The sequence below is a fragment of the Solanum tuberosum genome, unplaced genomic scaffold (genome assembly GCF_000226075.1).
Source record: "Solanum tuberosum cultivar DM 1-3 516 R44 unplaced genomic scaffold, SolTub_3.0 scf00490, whole genome shotgun sequence".
NCBI lineage: Eukaryota > Viridiplantae > Streptophyta > Magnoliopsida > Solanales > Solanaceae > Solanum > Solanum tuberosum.
In genome coordinates this window covers 101,357-116,830 of record NW_006239413.1, presented here as the reverse complement: position 1 = coordinate 116,830, position 15,474 = coordinate 101,357, and the positions used below count along the sequence as shown (strand labels likewise).

At 34.8% G+C, this 15,474-nt stretch overlaps 4 protein-coding genes across 8 annotated transcripts in view; 2 read left to right on the top strand and 2 right to left on the bottom strand.

Moving 5' to 3' along the window:
* The first annotated feature begins 366 nt into the window (after window positions 1–366).
* Window positions 367–5,385, top strand: LOC102588333 (adenylyl-sulfate kinase, chloroplastic-like). 3 transcript variants are annotated; one of them, XM_006364349.2, is made up of 7 exons: window positions 367–509; window positions 2,086–2,226; window positions 3,416–3,565; window positions 3,668–3,786; window positions 3,885–3,969; window positions 4,636–4,682; window positions 4,984–5,385. In XM_006364349.2, exons 2-7 carry the CDS (start codon window positions 2,103–2,105, stop codon window positions 5,080–5,082), a joined length of 624 nt encoding a protein of 207 aa, XP_006364411.1. In that variant the 5' UTR covers window positions 367–509; window positions 2,086–2,102; the 3' UTR covers window positions 5,083–5,385. The 3 variants fall into 3 exon arrangements, with proteins under 3 accessions (XP_006364411.1, XP_015159417.1, XP_006364412.1); XM_015303931.1 differs by having other exon boundaries at window positions 367–525; XM_006364350.2 differs by lacking the exon at window positions 367–509 and adding an exon at window positions 536–1,004.
* A 3,423-nt stretch (window positions 5,386–8,808) lies between these two features.
* On the bottom strand, window positions 8,809–9,186 carry LOC107058344 (60S ribosomal protein L35-like). The gene has a single exon (XM_015303928.1). The coding sequence runs from the start codon at window positions 9,169–9,171 to the stop codon at window positions 8,890–8,892; it is 282 nt and encodes a 93-aa protein (XP_015159414.1). The 5' UTR covers window positions 9,172–9,186; the 3' UTR covers window positions 8,809–8,889.
* Window positions 9,187–10,199: 1,013 nt separating this feature from the next.
* Window positions 10,200–13,143, top strand: LOC102588003 (ADP-ribosylation factor-like protein 8A). The gene is made up of 6 exons (XM_006364348.2): window positions 10,200–10,391; window positions 11,985–12,066; window positions 12,173–12,205; window positions 12,281–12,402; window positions 12,522–12,683; window positions 12,847–13,143. Exons 1-6 carry the CDS (start codon window positions 10,354–10,356, stop codon window positions 12,962–12,964), a joined length of 555 nt encoding a protein of 184 aa, XP_006364410.1. The 5' UTR covers window positions 10,200–10,353; the 3' UTR covers window positions 12,965–13,143.
* A 233-nt stretch (window positions 13,144–13,376) lies between these two features.
* LOC102587249 (single myb histone 6-like) overlaps window positions 13,377–15,474 on the bottom strand; it is a 13,261-nt gene continuing 11,163 nt past the window's right edge. For all 3 annotated transcript variants that reach the window (XM_006364345.2, XM_006364346.2, XM_006364347.2), the window contains exon 7: window positions 13,377–13,708. In XM_006364345.2, coding sequence (XP_006364407.1) covers window position 13,708 — 1 coding nt within the window. In that variant the 3' untranslated portion in view covers window positions 13,377–13,707. The remainder of the gene's footprint in view (window positions 13,709–15,474) is intronic.

Sequence of the window (15,474 nt, the reverse complement as noted above, 5' to 3'; positions counted from 1 at the left end):
ATTTTGTTGAAACATATATAAAATCTTTAAAATTGTTTATGAATATAATATATTATGTATGTATAATAATAAAATTTATGTATATAACTTGTTGGTTCGGTTCGGTTCGGTTATTTCTTCGATTTTTTTCGAACAAAATCATAACCAAACCAATAACTATCGGTTCTTAACAATCTAAAACCAAACCAAACCAAAACCAAAAACAACCGAACCGATAAATGTATATTATATTTGGTTTGGTTTGGTTTTGATAATTTTAAAACCGATTAAGTTGGTTTGGTTTTGATTTTGACCAATAACCGACCAAAACCGACCCGTGAACACCCCTACTTCTGCTATATGTATATTTGCTGGTTTATCCATGATCTCAAATTTTGTTAAGGCACATATATATAGCTCACCACCGTAAATCCACCACTTCTACCGCCAACCACCGTAAAATCTGCACCAATTCACTGCACCACTGCACGCCATTCGCGATCTCCATGGCTTTCTGACCCCACCAGCTTGTATTTTCTTTTTCTCGTACCTCCCTCTCTCTCTCTCTCTCTGTACATAACTGTATTCTGTAATTTTATAATATATCCTCATTGGAATCTAATTGATTACTATTTTTTCCTCCTATCTTCATGTCCACTCTACATTTTTTTATGTATTTATTTGTTATTATATAAGTGTACATCTTATTTATTTTGAACAAATGATAATTCGCTCATTGCGATTCAAAATGGTTGCAATTGGAAAATGTTCGTCGATTTATCGGACTTCGCCGGAATTTGATTTTCCGGAGACATCGTCGAGAAAGTTAGGGTTATCAAAGCTACCAGGTAAATCGTTTGGCTTCAGTGTTTCTAGTAGCGAGGTCAAAACGAGCTTTATAGGGCCTTTAAGAGCAATTGAGGCTTCTAGGATGTCTCATGTCAACGGAAAAGCTGAAAAATTTCAGCGGGTAGGGTGTGATTCCAACGAAGACTTGCCTACAAATGATTGCAATGGCTTTGCTGGTAGATGTTTTTTTTTTAAAAACCTTTCTTTCATTTGATTTGTTTCCTATTTCCTTCTTAGCTACATTTTTATGCTTAATAATTCTGCTTAGTAGGGAAATACTGAATTCAAATACTTGCTATCTGCTGTGCATTAACATTATTGTGCTAATTTAGATTGCTCTGCTTATATATATATATATATATATAATGCTGTATCAATCTGAAAATTGAGCTGCGTTCGTTACTTCACTTCTGTACTTCCGTTCCCCCACCCCTTATTAGTATAGTTATGAAAGAGTGTAGTTCCCAATCGGCTATTCGGTGTATTGATAGTTCCAGGGAAAAGTGGATCACGGAGATTCACAAGAAGTATTGTGATATTTACCGTGAGTGGTATTATTGAACTTATCTTTTGGTTGGAGATGTTCTTTGTTTTAGATGATGAAAGCATTCCACTACTACCAACCCAAAGAAATGCGATCTCTCTGAGATATACTGTTTATGCCAGAGATGCTACGAAGTTGGACTAATTTGGAAACATTGGACAATTTACTTTATACCTACTATTTTGTCTGGTTTTTGGCTTCTTGTGTTATTTTATTAGTAACCATGATTGGGCCAGTAGTACTGATTATGCATAGGAAGGTGAAAATGCAGGATGTATTTCAACGAAGTGCTCTGGATTCTAGGAGGATTCATGGTTCGATATTCTGGTGTCCTAGGAGTAGAGAAGCCACACCAATCCATCCCGCATTAACATTATTGTGCTAATAGATTGCTTTGCTGATATATATATATATAATGCCAAGTCAATGTGAGAATTGACTCCTGGACTCAATATTGTCATTTGCTGTTGTGAAAAAATAGAAAACTCTTTGCTTTTTGTGAACCTGCTACTTCCTTGGATTTAGGCAACAGTTTTAATCTCTAATTCAATGCTTCTGATTAGCTCAAAATTCAGCTGACTGTACATGAAAAAGGATAATGGATTATTCTGTCTTTATGTACAGTGTATTATGACTTCTTAGTTCTTATTTCTAGTGGACGTAATTTTGGCTTCACCAAAATATTGTTACTAATCGGACAATCATCTAACTAGGTAAAGGTATACCTCAGATGTCTACAATAGGGAATTCAACAAACATTGTCTGGCACAAGTGCTCTGTAGAGAAATGTGACAGAGACGAGTTGCTTCAACAACGGGGTTGTGTTATATGGGTAACGGGTCTCAGTGGTTCAGGTTAGTTTAAAATGTCAGAATCCTCATATTGGATCTGGAATTTTTCTCTGTTCTCTCTCTTTCTGTGGATCTCTTGCCTTTGCAGATGTTGTTTTCTATCATACCATTGTATATGTTTTACAATCCATTTCCGACCATTTTATATGTAGCATTATCCATTTCCTAAATTTCTGGGTATTGTTATTGTTAGAACTTGGGCGGGCCTTGCATCCACCATGTCTTTGCTTAATAAAGAACAAGAGCAGCAGTTGCTGAGTGGTTTATATATCACATGTATATAGAAGGAAGAACAACTCGCTGCTAGCAGCCTTTCTCAAATTTTTGCTTTTATAGGGTACTATCCAGTGAAGTATGAAAGTTTTAACTAACTGACCTTCTTTTAAAGCTAGATGCTGTTTGTATGATTTTGGGATTCAATCTTCCTTCGAAAAGATGACAGCGGGACATACCAAAATCAGAATAGCTAAAATCCAAATCAGCAATAAGGCAACTTTACTTTACCCCTTTTTTTGGCCGTTTGGTTATGTTAGCAAGTTGAGCCGTAGAGTTGATTAAACTATAATATTAAGAATGATGAGATAATCTTGTGTGTACTTGCGACATTACCTTTATCTCTCAGTCCATCAGTTGGTTTGCTTGATGAACACTAAATTCTGGTTAAGAAGCAGAATTGTCATTAGTTTGACACTCTTCATCACAGAAACCTGAAAGTAGAGTAAAATACTGCAAAAGGGTGTCTCAACTCTGTCAGCCTCAAACAGTGCACTTTATTTCATTTTCAATTGCAGTGTCGATTGTATGAAATGAACATTATTTGTCGACAAGCTATTGCCAGATACTATATGAGTTGCCTTGATTTGGAAACACCTAAGAATTGTTGTGGGTTTTGGCAGAACATTTTAATATGAATATCTATTTTTTCTCCTGATGCTGATTAGTTTCTTCAAGATGCTATTATTTAGCATACAATAGACCTTATGGTTCAGCTCTTCCCTGGACCCCATGCATAGTGGGAGCTTAGTGCACCTAGTGCACGGGGCTCCTTTTTTATTATTTAGCATACTGCTGTCATTTTCACTACTCTTATTTCTGATTTTTAAATAAGGACTTTAATGACTGAGCTTTCTCTCTCACACATACACCTACATGCACACATGGACTTTTTTTTTTATATTGAACTTGATTTCAGGGAAGAGCACTCTCGCATGTGCTCTAGGTCGTGGCTTACACGCTAGAGGAAAACTCACCTATATCCTTGATGGTGATAATGTTCGCCATGGTCTGAATCGTGATCTTAGTTTCAGAGCAGAAGACCGAGCAGAAAATATAAGACGGACTGGTTGGCTTCTTTTCTGGTCCTTGCTTTGCAAATATTTCCCGAAGCCCTCTTATTTATTCTTCTTAGAAAATTAACAATTCCAAATGCTTTATATATAAATAGGGGAGGTGGCAAAGCTTTTCGCGGATGCTGGAGTTATTTGCATTGCCAGTTTGATATCTCCCTATAGAAAGGAACGAGATGCTTGTCGTGCTTTACTGGCAGAAGGGGATTTCATTGAGGTTTGTGCTAATAAATGGTTCTTAAAGGATTAACTTTCCCAGTGAGCGATTGCTGTTTGGCACATATTATTAGGTGATTGAGTTGGATAATTTTTTAGGTGTTCATGGATATTCCTCTGCATGTATGTGAGGCAAGGGATCCTAAGGGGTTGTACAAACTTGCTCGAGCTGGGAAAATAAAAGGTATTGCCTGTTATGTTGACATCTCTCTGCTTTATTTTTTGTTTGTGAACTAGCATTTTGTATCAGAAAATTTTATTATCTTGATGGACGAGGGTGGTCAGTTGGAAGTCTGTGGATATCCATTGGGCAGCTAAATGATTAACTTTCCTCAATATACCCTACTTTAGGGATGCCAAATGGGCAAGTTGAACCAAATCTGAGCAGGTTAAGTAGGTTTAAATGAGGCCATATGTTCAACCTTTGTTTATGTTAATTTAGCCTTAACAATGGGTCATATCCAACCCGACATCGCTCAACCAATTTTGTATTTGTTTTCTTATAATTTGTCTGCTTAACAAGTCAAACGACAAACAACTTTCTTTTCTTTATAGAGAGAGAAGTTGGATGATCACAAACAAACCAACAAAAACAAAATATTTTCCATCTTTTGTGTGTCAGTTTTTGCTATCTTGGTTAAGATCCAAACTTTTAGGTGGGCGGATTACCAACCTATCCGCCTAACGTTGGACTAGTTGGGCTAGTTAAACTTGTATGCTCTTCAGTTTACACCCCTATCCCCCTAATTTTTGGTTTTCTCATCTTTCTGCTTGTTTTATTTTAAAAAAATTCTATTCACCTAAGACTTCACGTTATTTATTACAGTAATATTTGCTTTGTACTTCACAGGTTTTACCGGTGTTGATGATCCATACGAGCCACCCCTAACGTCTGAGGTAAGATCAAGTCTGTTTTGCTTGTTTAACATGTTGTCCATAAGGGGATTGATTGTGCTCCTAGATTCTGGGATTGCCTTGTTTCAGATTATCAGCATGTTTTAGCTTTAGATGTCTTGACCTACTGGATCAAACTTAGGATCAGTCAATATATGCCATTGATACAGTTATTGCAATCCTCTCATCTCTGAGTTGTCAGTCTCAACTTACTTTAATTTGGATGTTCACTTGATAGCAAATTACTTGTCATCCTCCTCAAAGCTCATTTTACTTGTGGTTTTGTGTCATTTCCAATTTGCAGATAGTTTTACGTCAGAACCAAGGGATATGCGATTCTCCTAATGATTTGGCCGATATAGTTATTTCATACTTGGACAAAAAAGGGTACCTGAAAGCGTAATTTCGCACACCTCATCTGCAGAATGCAACTTCAATCTGCATCCACCATTTTCTATTGTTTTGGTGAAATTTTCCTTCTTGTATAAGTTGATTGTATTTATGCAAATTGAGTTAACTTCACTCAACTTGCCATGTTCTTGCGTCTATGAGGAGGCCATGTTTCACAGTGGTTTTGATTGGACTCATCCAAGTACTGAATGCCAAGGTTGTTAGGATATACTATTAACCATGCGTTTTGATATAGTATTATTATTGAACAATTGTTTGTTTATTTATTCAAATCAATAAAGTGTTACATTAAATAGATCAATTTGTCATATATGTGTCCTTAACTTATATAGTAGATGATTTAGTGTATAGAGTTTAAGCTTATACACAGAAGATTGAATCATCGGTTCTTATAAGTTAAAAGTTATAGTTCACAATCGTAGATGGAAATTGGACAAAACCATCAGAAAGATTGTAGCACGAAATTAAATGTAATTTATCTTGATTATGAGAATGGTATAATTCTAACTTCTCGAGCTAGTGCATTTTGTATGTATTGAACGGGATCGAGCAAAGATAGATGTTTTAGACTGACTGATAAAAACATATTCTCTAAACTGTTAAATGTACTTATATTTTTAATCTTGATATAACGATTATGATCTATATATATTAATTATCGTTTTGATTTATTAAAAGATGAGATTCTGAGATGGGTCAATATGCCTGGTAGATTGGATGATGATAATATATATTGGTAAAATAATTAGTTAGTTGATGGAATCCATGTCTCAATATAGAGATTGATGATACACCTTTTTATGAGAAACTTATAAGTTTTCATGTGTAAATTCGGCCGGTAGATTCATGAATATGGCACATGAAATAAGTTAAGTATTGCTCTAAAGGAAATTAATCATTGAATTAAATTCGTCAGTAATTTAATTTAGTATCTGTAATCTTAACATGAGGAATTACATAAGTGTTTAATGGTGAATTTCGAAATATAAATAGAGGAGTGCAATTACGAATTTTTAGTGGAATGATTTGTAATTTATTATGGTAAGAATAATTCAAATTAATTATTTGAAATTATTTCCATAATAGGAAGCCTCAGTAATGGTCCCTCTAGTGCCCAATTTAACTAGAACTCAGAATCATATTTTCTAGTAGAAGAAGGAAAAGTTGTATATTTCTTCCAAGAAAGAAACGTGAGTTTTGGGTTTTCTTGAAGAAAAAGGATTTATACTTTCTTCTCCTCTTTGGACTAGGAGACATCTCTATAAGTAGGAATTCTTCTAACCTAGAAAACAGAAAGTATTATATACGATAGTTGTCCACTTAAGTATTGAGAGAGTTCAATTGATGCTTCCGCCGTGTATGCTATTTTCTAACAAAGGTTAGATAACGAGTGTATGCGCAATCATAGGTTAAGATCTGTTTGGAAAAGGATGCAGTACTACATCCATGTGGAAATATTGCATTTGCCAATGGTGTATGTCTTTTATTTTATTTATATATGCCAATCACTGCACTGGTCCATTCACATTCTCTGAAACAGAAGAAAGAAGTAAATATGATGAAAATGGAAGTATGTCATCGCAGATAATCGACAGGCCGGAGTTTATATGGTTTTTCAGATCCATTGTCACCAAGCTGAGAAAGATGGCTAGCATTTATTTTAGGTAGGCGCGTGGATAGTATTTAAGTAGCAGTAAATTATTTGAAGTTGAAAAATTGAAGGAACCAAATCTTTTTATTTTTAACCGAAGAGAACCAACTCAACTTTGCGTCAATTGATACTGTTATTGTGCTGCCAAGCGGAGCAAGGTCATTTTCAACCACCACCATTGATCTCCTCATTGTCTTTCTGATTTCTTTATTTCAATCAATACCACTATTGTCGAAATAAGAAAATGGCTTGTCCCATAGGCAGACCACTTTCTCCGCCAAGAAACTCACTTTCATTTTGCTCTCTTCTCGAAATATTCCATTGATAAGCTTCTATCCACCAAGCCAATTAATAGGTCAATCAAAACAAGATGACCAAGAAATCATGTTTACTTGGGGACCCAATTCACTCCAATATTATGGAATAAATGAGTGGGTATAATAATAAATTAGGAGGAAATAGGTGTCACATAGGATTAATAGTCCTAGGGCAAAATGTATCTAAAGATGGATGGTACGGACTAATATATCAAAAAAGAATGATTAAGGACAAATATGACCCTTTTATGATACTTCAGGGATAAATATGACCCTGTTTTCCATTAGTTATTTGAATTATATCCATAAGTCTCAATATCTAATTATGTAGTCGACAATGCTAATATTTAACTAGAATTTAGAATTCTATTTTGAAGGGAAAAGGAAAGAAAGTACCATATGTTTTCTTATTCAAGAAAAGGACTACATTTTTTTCTCCTCATTTTTGGATTTGGAAGAATTCTCTATATCTGTCAATTTAGAAAAAGACACAATCTCTATATTTGTCAATTTAGAAAGACACACAGTTTTCTATACGATATTTGCCAATAAAAATATTGAGAGATTTTGGTTATGAACTTGGCGGTACTTGTGAATTTGTTTGAAAATATTTGTCTTAGGATTTTACCCTGATTTTTTTTACCATATTTGAGTTTTACTTTTTCTTTTAAAGAAAAGTCAAAGTATTAGCATAAATGTTTGAACTTTTCCTGAAAGACAAATATATTTCTCTACCATATTTGATTTTTCTTTTCTTAAAGGAAAGTTTGAAACTCTATAAATTGAAGATCTCTCTTCTCATATCAATATATAACACAATAACATCCACAATGTAGACATTTAAAAGTTCAATTTATGAAGCATTTAGGCGAAATGGTATGGTGGACCCTTATACTTGTATCAGTTTATATTCTGAACCCTTCTACTTACACCTTTGTCATCTGGACCCTTAAACTCAAATAAAATGAGACTTTTAATCCCCTCCAACCATGTGTGTAGCTCACTCTCCTTTATATAATTGACATGTCATATCCACGTCACATTTATTAATGTCACATCATAATTATTTCATAACTATTTTTTAAAAATTATTAACCAAAATTATTTAATAAAATATAAAATAATAACATTTTAATTTATTAATGGCATTTCTAATTCTCCCTATTTTCACTATTTCACTGCCAAAAGAAAGCCATCACCGGTGTCGCCATTTTTGCCTGCGAATCACATATACTTTCTCCCTTAAGTAGTAATCTGGAGCCTCGCCTTGGTCAATGAAAGTTCCTGAGGCCATTAAGGCAGCAATAGCAAACATCTCAGCAATAGCCAAAGGCAAATTGGACAAAATCCCCAAAACTTTTCTAGGTAATTTCTTCACAATCCCAAAACCAACAACACCATTCTTCGTCTCCTCCACCTTCCTTCCACCATTTCCTACAGACCCTTCTTCCAATTCAACAACTGGTGGCGCCACACCATCAGAACCTGGAACTGAAATTGGTCTCTTTTCCTTGCTGGGTTTATTCCCTTTTACTGTGTTGAGCTTACATGTAAGAGTAAAAGCAAAAATACGGCCTTTGTTGCTGTAAACACCAAGAATTTGAGAATTGTGGATAAATGGACGAACCTGCTCGTTACACCTCCATACATGGACTGAAGCAAACCTCTTGCCTCTACAAATTTTTACCCCCAAAAACTCCAACATCAATGGAGACTCTCAAGATTTCATCAAGAATCTCACTTGTGCAACTTTCTCCCGCACCCGTCTTCATCTCCGTCGCATACCATCACTATTTTTCTTTCCTCCTCCAACCTCCACAGTAACAACAACCTAAGCCACCGCACAATCAAATCTGGCCAAACTTTTCGTAAGAGGAAAGTACTTCTTATTCTTGTAAACTTCTCTAAGAGCTGACTTTTGCTTTTGTGAGATGACAGTCAAAACCTGTGCAATTGACAACCTTACCACCTTGATTTTGGATAGCTTGTTAGGAGCACCACTGGTGACCTTTGCAGCATGGAGAAGAGCAAGCTCCGCCTTCAGATCCTTCAACTGAGCCAAAAGGTATGTCTTCGACTTGTTCCTCAACTCATGAACCTTTATTCTCGCCATGGATGCTGCTCCTTTGAGGTTACTACTCAGACAACGATGGAGATTGGAAAGCAATTAAGCTTGGAAGAAGAAATAACTTTTTAATTAATTGTTTTTTAAAAAAAATATTTCTTTTATAATTTTAATATTTTTTTTAACTTAAAAAAGTTGTTCCCTCGCCTTAAGATGCGTGAAGTCACACACTTTCGCCAACTCAGCCATCTTAAAGACACATAAGTTTGGTCAATGGTCAGCGAGATTTGTTAAATTATGTTTTATTGAGTTTAAGGGTACATATGACAAAGGTGTAAGTAGAAGGGTTCAGAATACAAACTGATACAAGTATAAGGGTTCACCAGACCATTTCGCCGAGCATTTATTCTCTAACAGTTTTAATATTTTTCTTTTATATTAGTTTTCATATAATAATATTATGTTTTTAGTATAAGTTTTTGTCATCTAATTCATCACCGTCTTAATTTGAAATTGTAAGTTTGACGTCATGCTCACTTTCAAATCCAACCATATATTCACATTTCAAGAGATATTTTTCAAATTAAATTATTTTATATATTTTAGCATAATTATATGTGTTCTAATATAAATATATGTTTTATCTATTTATGAAAGTAATATGATTATGAAATTGTGCATATATGTTTTCATGAGGAAAGTGAACAAATAAAAGAACCCAAAAAAAACGAAAAAAGGTTAAGAATTGTATATAACCAATGATGACCGGACATGAGTAGCACACGCGTGCCATTTACTTGTTGGATTAACATTTTTGTCCAACATACACTCCAAATAATCATCCGCAAAATCTCACTTTCCGCCAGCCAATTTTAAATTTCATTGGTCGTGACTCTCACGCGCACTTCTTCGCGAGTGTTCCCCTTTATGACAACTTTATGATATCGTATTGGTCCACGTACTCATCATACAACAAACTGTAGCTTCCAATAACCATGGCTATTTCGTAATTATATTTGAATTTTAGGGGCAAATGTTATCAAAATTTTGTAATGTTGTACCATAATCATTTCATTCTCAAATTTTCGTAATGCAGATAGTAATAAGGCAAACAGTAAGCAGGAAAAAGGGAAGGTAAATTCAACAGCGAAAGAGACAGAGGGAGAAATTTGTGGTTTATACTGAGATTTGCTTATCTATCTCTCTCATTTCCGATACCTCGCGTCATCCATGGGTCTCTGGGAAGCTTTTCTCAATTGGCTCCGAAGGTAAGCTTCATATTGTCTCTGTTAACTAGTTTCAGATTGAGTCTATGTTGCGAGCTCTTATAAGGGCGGAGTCAAGTTGGGCTACGGGGTTCATTTGACAAAAGCTATTAGAGTACTGTTTATATACATGTTTAAATCCATTTGGCTTTTTATTTGTTCATATTTTGAACCACTTTGTGAGAATTCTGGCTCTGCACTACTTTCTCTTACTAGGTTGTGAGTTTGAAAGTTGAAGCAAATTCATGGAGCTGAATTTTGTTGTAAATGTGTATGATTAGATTATATTTGGAAATATTTTGGTGTTGTAATTGTGTTTTTCTTCTTCCTTTTGTTTATGTTTAGGCATTTTGATAATTTGCTATATAATTAATCAAGTTTAATGTAGATTATGATTGGAGGTTGTGTTCGACTGTTCTCCGTGTGTTTTGATTGAGATATTTGGAATTTTAATTAGACGAGCTGTGGTTTTCTTTTTCTTTTTTTTGGTTGTTTCAGGATTAGCAATGAGTAATCGTTTTTGTTTCACGATGAGATGTGTAGAACCTTTAGGTTAATGAGTTTTGTTTTTGTTTGTTCCATCATGAGCTATATAATTGTTAGTGAATCGTATTAAAGTCTTTGAGTTGCTGAGATTTCATTGTGAATTTTATTCTGAAATTTTGTTAATAATGACCATTTTAGGATATGCCTCTTGTATCATACGTATTTCCTAACACTGATATTGATGACATGGGAAAGATAGGCAAAGAGCTATATAGTAGAAAGAAATTGGAATAGGAGATAACCTTTACCTTATCAAAAAAAGAAAAAAATGGAATAGGAGATCAAGAAAAGGTCATTATTCCGTTTCTCAACTGTGGATGAATGAACAAGAGAGGTCGGATTTCAAATCTCAATAGTCTTATCATGATTCTTCACCATTATTTGTAGATTTTTCTACATAAGTTGTGGTTCTTAATGTGTGTGGCACTCTGTCTTCTTGAGATATATTTCTGTAGATAGATTGTTGCATTGTCATTGAGACTACCTATTATTAGAAACACAATCTGTAGGTGTTTAGTACAAGACTCTGAATCACATGACCTTATAGCCGGGATGACTTTTTCTAGTTTGTTAAGGTCTAGATACTAAAAGGTGGAAATAATTTGTCAAGAGAATTGTCAGCGTCCCCTTATTCCGATTCTACATTTTGGCAGTTAAGAGTTCTTTTCGAACTTCCATCTTATGCCTGAAACTTTGAACGTCTGATGAAGCTCAAGAAGACTGGGTTAGAAAAATGAGCTTCATCAATGGGCTAGTTATTGCTTTTATTTTCGTTTACCCTCCTTCCTCGTTGCATTCATAGTATACTGAGTGTTCTGAGCACAGACCATTTACTTGCTATTGGTGTTTGTATACCTTTTTCGTGTAGTTATTACTTCGATTTGGATATTCACTTTAGAGACAAACAAAGGAAACTTACTGTCATCTTGATTCTGAGCTGGTCTAGACGTATAGTATTATAAAATTGTTGGAGTTTCATATTGCATTCGCACTTGTACAGCAACATGTTGATTCCTCATATGAGCTCACGGAAACTTGTTCATTCTGCAGCCTCTTCTTTAAACAGGAAATGGAGCTTTCTTTGATAGGGCTGCAAAATGCAGGGAAAACTTCACTTGTAAATGTTATTGCTGTGAGTAGATAACTAACACCTTTTCTAGTGCCAACGTTTACATATACCGTTAACCTTTTTTGTCCATATGACGTGACTAAATTTGCTCCACTTTTGTCATTCTTAGACTGGTGGATATAGTGAAGATATGATACCAACGGTAAGTTGTTATGTGATACCGCTTTCAATGTTAATTGGTTCTTTGATAACAATATGAGCATTGCTGGATATTTAGGTGGGATTTAACATGAGGAAAGTGACTAAAGGTAATGTCACTATAAAATTGTGGGACCTCGGAGGTCAACCCAGATTCCGAAGTATGTGGGAAAGATATTGTCGTGCAGTTTCAGCTATAGTGTATGCATCTTTTCTCTTGTTTATTCGGTTTCTTATGTTGAAGCTGCTTTACTTACCTCACTGAACTTCTACTACTTGAGTACTGTGTTTCTAAATCGTTTAAATCTCCTTCTCTGTAGTTATGTTGTTGATGCTGCTGATCATGATAATCTCAGCATTTCTAAAAGTGAACTCCATGACCTGCTGAACAAGCCATCATTGAGTGGTATTCCGTTGCTGGTATTGGGGAACAAGATTGACAAACCTGGAGCTCTGTCCAAGCAGGCTTTGACTGATGAGATGTAAGCAGACAATATTTCATGAGTATGCTTTGTCTTAGTTGAATTTAGGGAATACATATCTTTCCCCTTGGAATATGGTTAAGATTGGAAATCAAGTTAAAGGAAGGGCAGATATATTTATATCTATGTGGACTCTTTTAAGAACAATTGTTTTGTTGTGCAGGGGATTGAAATCAGTAACAGACAGAGAGGTGTGCTGCTATATGATATCATGCAAAAACTCCACCAATATTGACTCTGTCATTGATTGGCTTGTCAAGCACTCAAAATCAAAGAGTTAAGGATGACCTACTTATTTTGTATATTAAATTTGTGAGGCTATTGGTTTCTCCAGAGTTGTTTCTTAAATGTAAATTAAATTGTCTTGCTGATTGAGAGAGCTGTCATCCATCTTATCTTTCTGATTGTCATATCTTATGCTTGGATCCCAGACCTTTTCAATTCAGAGTAGATTCCGTAATGCTTCTTGCAAAAGTTGAACAAAAATATGATAGGCTTCTGGCCATACTAATTCTGTGCTTCACATAGCAAAAAAGTAATGCACCCAATAATTTGTGGCTGAGAGCCTACGCCCATTGAAGTGCCGATGCTTCTTTTGATAACCTATGCATTGATGAATTCCATTCACCAACAATTCTTAGCAGTATGTGAGTGCTCAACATATGAATGCTCCAGCAATATCAATACGTAGCCTCAAAACACAACATAATCAATCTTTTGAATCCTTGGTTCACCAAAAGTTTGTGGATCAACGGCAATTCAACTAAGCTCATTTTTTACAGCCACTTGGGACCAAACCAGAGTTAAGAGGGAAAAGGTACAGTTTTTTAAAGGATATACAAATTGCTTGTCAACCACCAAAAAGAGGACAACTGCCTATAAACTTCATTATGACCACAATGCTATATTTAAGATCACTAGTAATGAAAGAAATCTCCACATTTACAGCTCTATCCACATATCAACAATAAATTGCCAACTGTACTGAAGATGAAAACCCTAGCGGTGGATCCAGATAGCGCCATCTGCACAAAGAAGGAAAGATTTCGTAAATAAATGACATTTTAGAAAGCAACTTAATGACATTTTATTGCCGAACTTTTTGGTAAAGACAACATATTGAGAAACTTCAGAAGTACAAAAGGGGTAAAAATTCAGAACCTACGGGAGTGAACACAACATTTTAATACCTTGTATTGGAAGAGATACCAGTATTTCAGAAGGCTGAAAACATTCCAGCCTCCAAATTAAGCAAATGTGATAGAATTTTAATATGATGTGTGCTAGTTGCACTTAAAGCGGTATATCACCATTCAATATTGAAAACTTACAGCAACTTCATGAAATTGCCTATCCACTATGAAATATGGGCCTACACTATATACAATGCCAAATGATGAGTCAATGCCTAATTTGAGCATCTGTGAATCTAGCAAGTTGCCTTCATGCAAGTTTGTGTAAACCTGTGTGCTCATACAAAAAGAAGAGCTTCAAGTTTTCATCAATCCCTTGCAACAAAATAGATATTCAATAGTTGCAAAACCCCTATTTTAGAAATGATCTCTTGCAGTTAACAAAATTTCAGATAACCAACTTTCTACAGACCAAAGTTAATGGAGTGCTCCTCATCCTAATTAAGCAAAATGCAGTTAAGACTATTAAACATTAGAGAGGAAATTTGGTGCATATAAGTTCTAGATGACCTTAAATATATCATGTTAAAACACAGATTTTGATGACAACCTAACTCCATAACAGAACTTCAGCAAATACAGACCAATATACTAATCAAAGATAAAAGTTTAAAAGAATTAAACCCTTGCCCAGAAAAGGTGACCAGATAAATGAGCGATAGTCAAACTGACCAATTTTCTATTCATTTTGAGGTGAATTTATTTGTTTTATGGAAAATGAAACTTTAAAGATTTAGAAACTACAGGAATGCTGTTTAAAACATAATCTGAAATCAAAAAGTTGAAAAAAAAAAAAAAAAAATCAACCGGCCATAACCCGAGCTTCGTACGTCCGTTTCAGGCGATTTTTTTTTGAACCCGCAAAGTTGAAAAAAAAAAAAAAAACTCGATAAAATCTTTTTTTTTTACTCAAAAAATTCATTAGTAAAGGAAACTACTTTTGGCTCTCCACCAAGTAAGCAGGTCAATTTTTCTAGGGAAAAGGGGAGTAGCTAAGCTAAAATTAAATTACATTTAAACATCAGATTACATTAGGTAGTGTGCGCTGTGTGCGTACAACACACAGAGAGAGAGAGAGAGAGAGAGAGATTTAAACGAGTAGATTGTTGAAAGAAACAGGTGCTCTTGGTTCTTCCAACTGGACAGGGACGGATTGAGGATTTAAACTTGATGGGTTCAAACATTACGGTTTATAACACTGAAGGGGAAAAGGCATAAATTCCCCCTTCAACTTATACCGAAAAGTCAGTTACACACTTCAACTATTATGACGACCTATTACACACCTTTACTACTTAAAAGTGAATTTATTTACTCCCTGAGACGTGTAACACCACTCTCACAGCATGTAGTGTATTACACTCGCTGCCACGTCATTGCCATGTCAGTGCCACGTCAAATTTTATATTTTTTTCTATTCTTTTTGTTTTGTTTTCTTTATTAATTAACTTTCTTTTTGTTAACTCTATTTTACACTAATTAATCTCTAATTAATTATTAAAATTCTCTAATAGTTATATCTTTTTTATCACTAAATCCCACCCACTTTATCTCTAATCTCATTGGAGAAATCATTCATTTGAATTTATACAAGAATT

Coding starts and splice junctions, on each gene's coding strand:
- LOC102588333 (XM_006364350.2), top strand. CDS start 701: ATGATAATTCGCTCATTGCGATTCAAAATGGTTGCAATTGGAAAATGT. Junction 1,005..2,085: donor TGATTGCAATGGCTTTGCTG/GTAGATGTTTTT, acceptor TCATCTAACTAG/GTAAAGGTATACCTCAGATG. Junction 2,227..3,415: donor AACGGGTCTCAGTGGTTCAG/GTTAGTTTAAAA, acceptor ACTTGATTTCAG/GGAAGAGCACTCTCGCATGT.
- LOC107058344 (XM_015303928.1), bottom strand. CDS start 9,171: ATGGCGAGAATAAAGGTTCATGAGTTGAGGAACAAGTCGAAGACATAC.
- LOC102588003 (XM_006364348.2), top strand. CDS start 10,354: ATGGGTCTCTGGGAAGCTTTTCTCAATTGGCTCCGAAG. Junction 12,067..12,172: donor CACTTGTAAATGTTATTGCT/GTGAGTAGATAA, acceptor TGTCATTCTTAG/ACTGGTGGATATAGTGAAGA. Junction 12,684..12,846: donor CAGGCTTTGACTGATGAGAT/GTAAGCAGACAA, acceptor TTTGTTGTGCAG/GGGATTGAAATCAGTAACAG.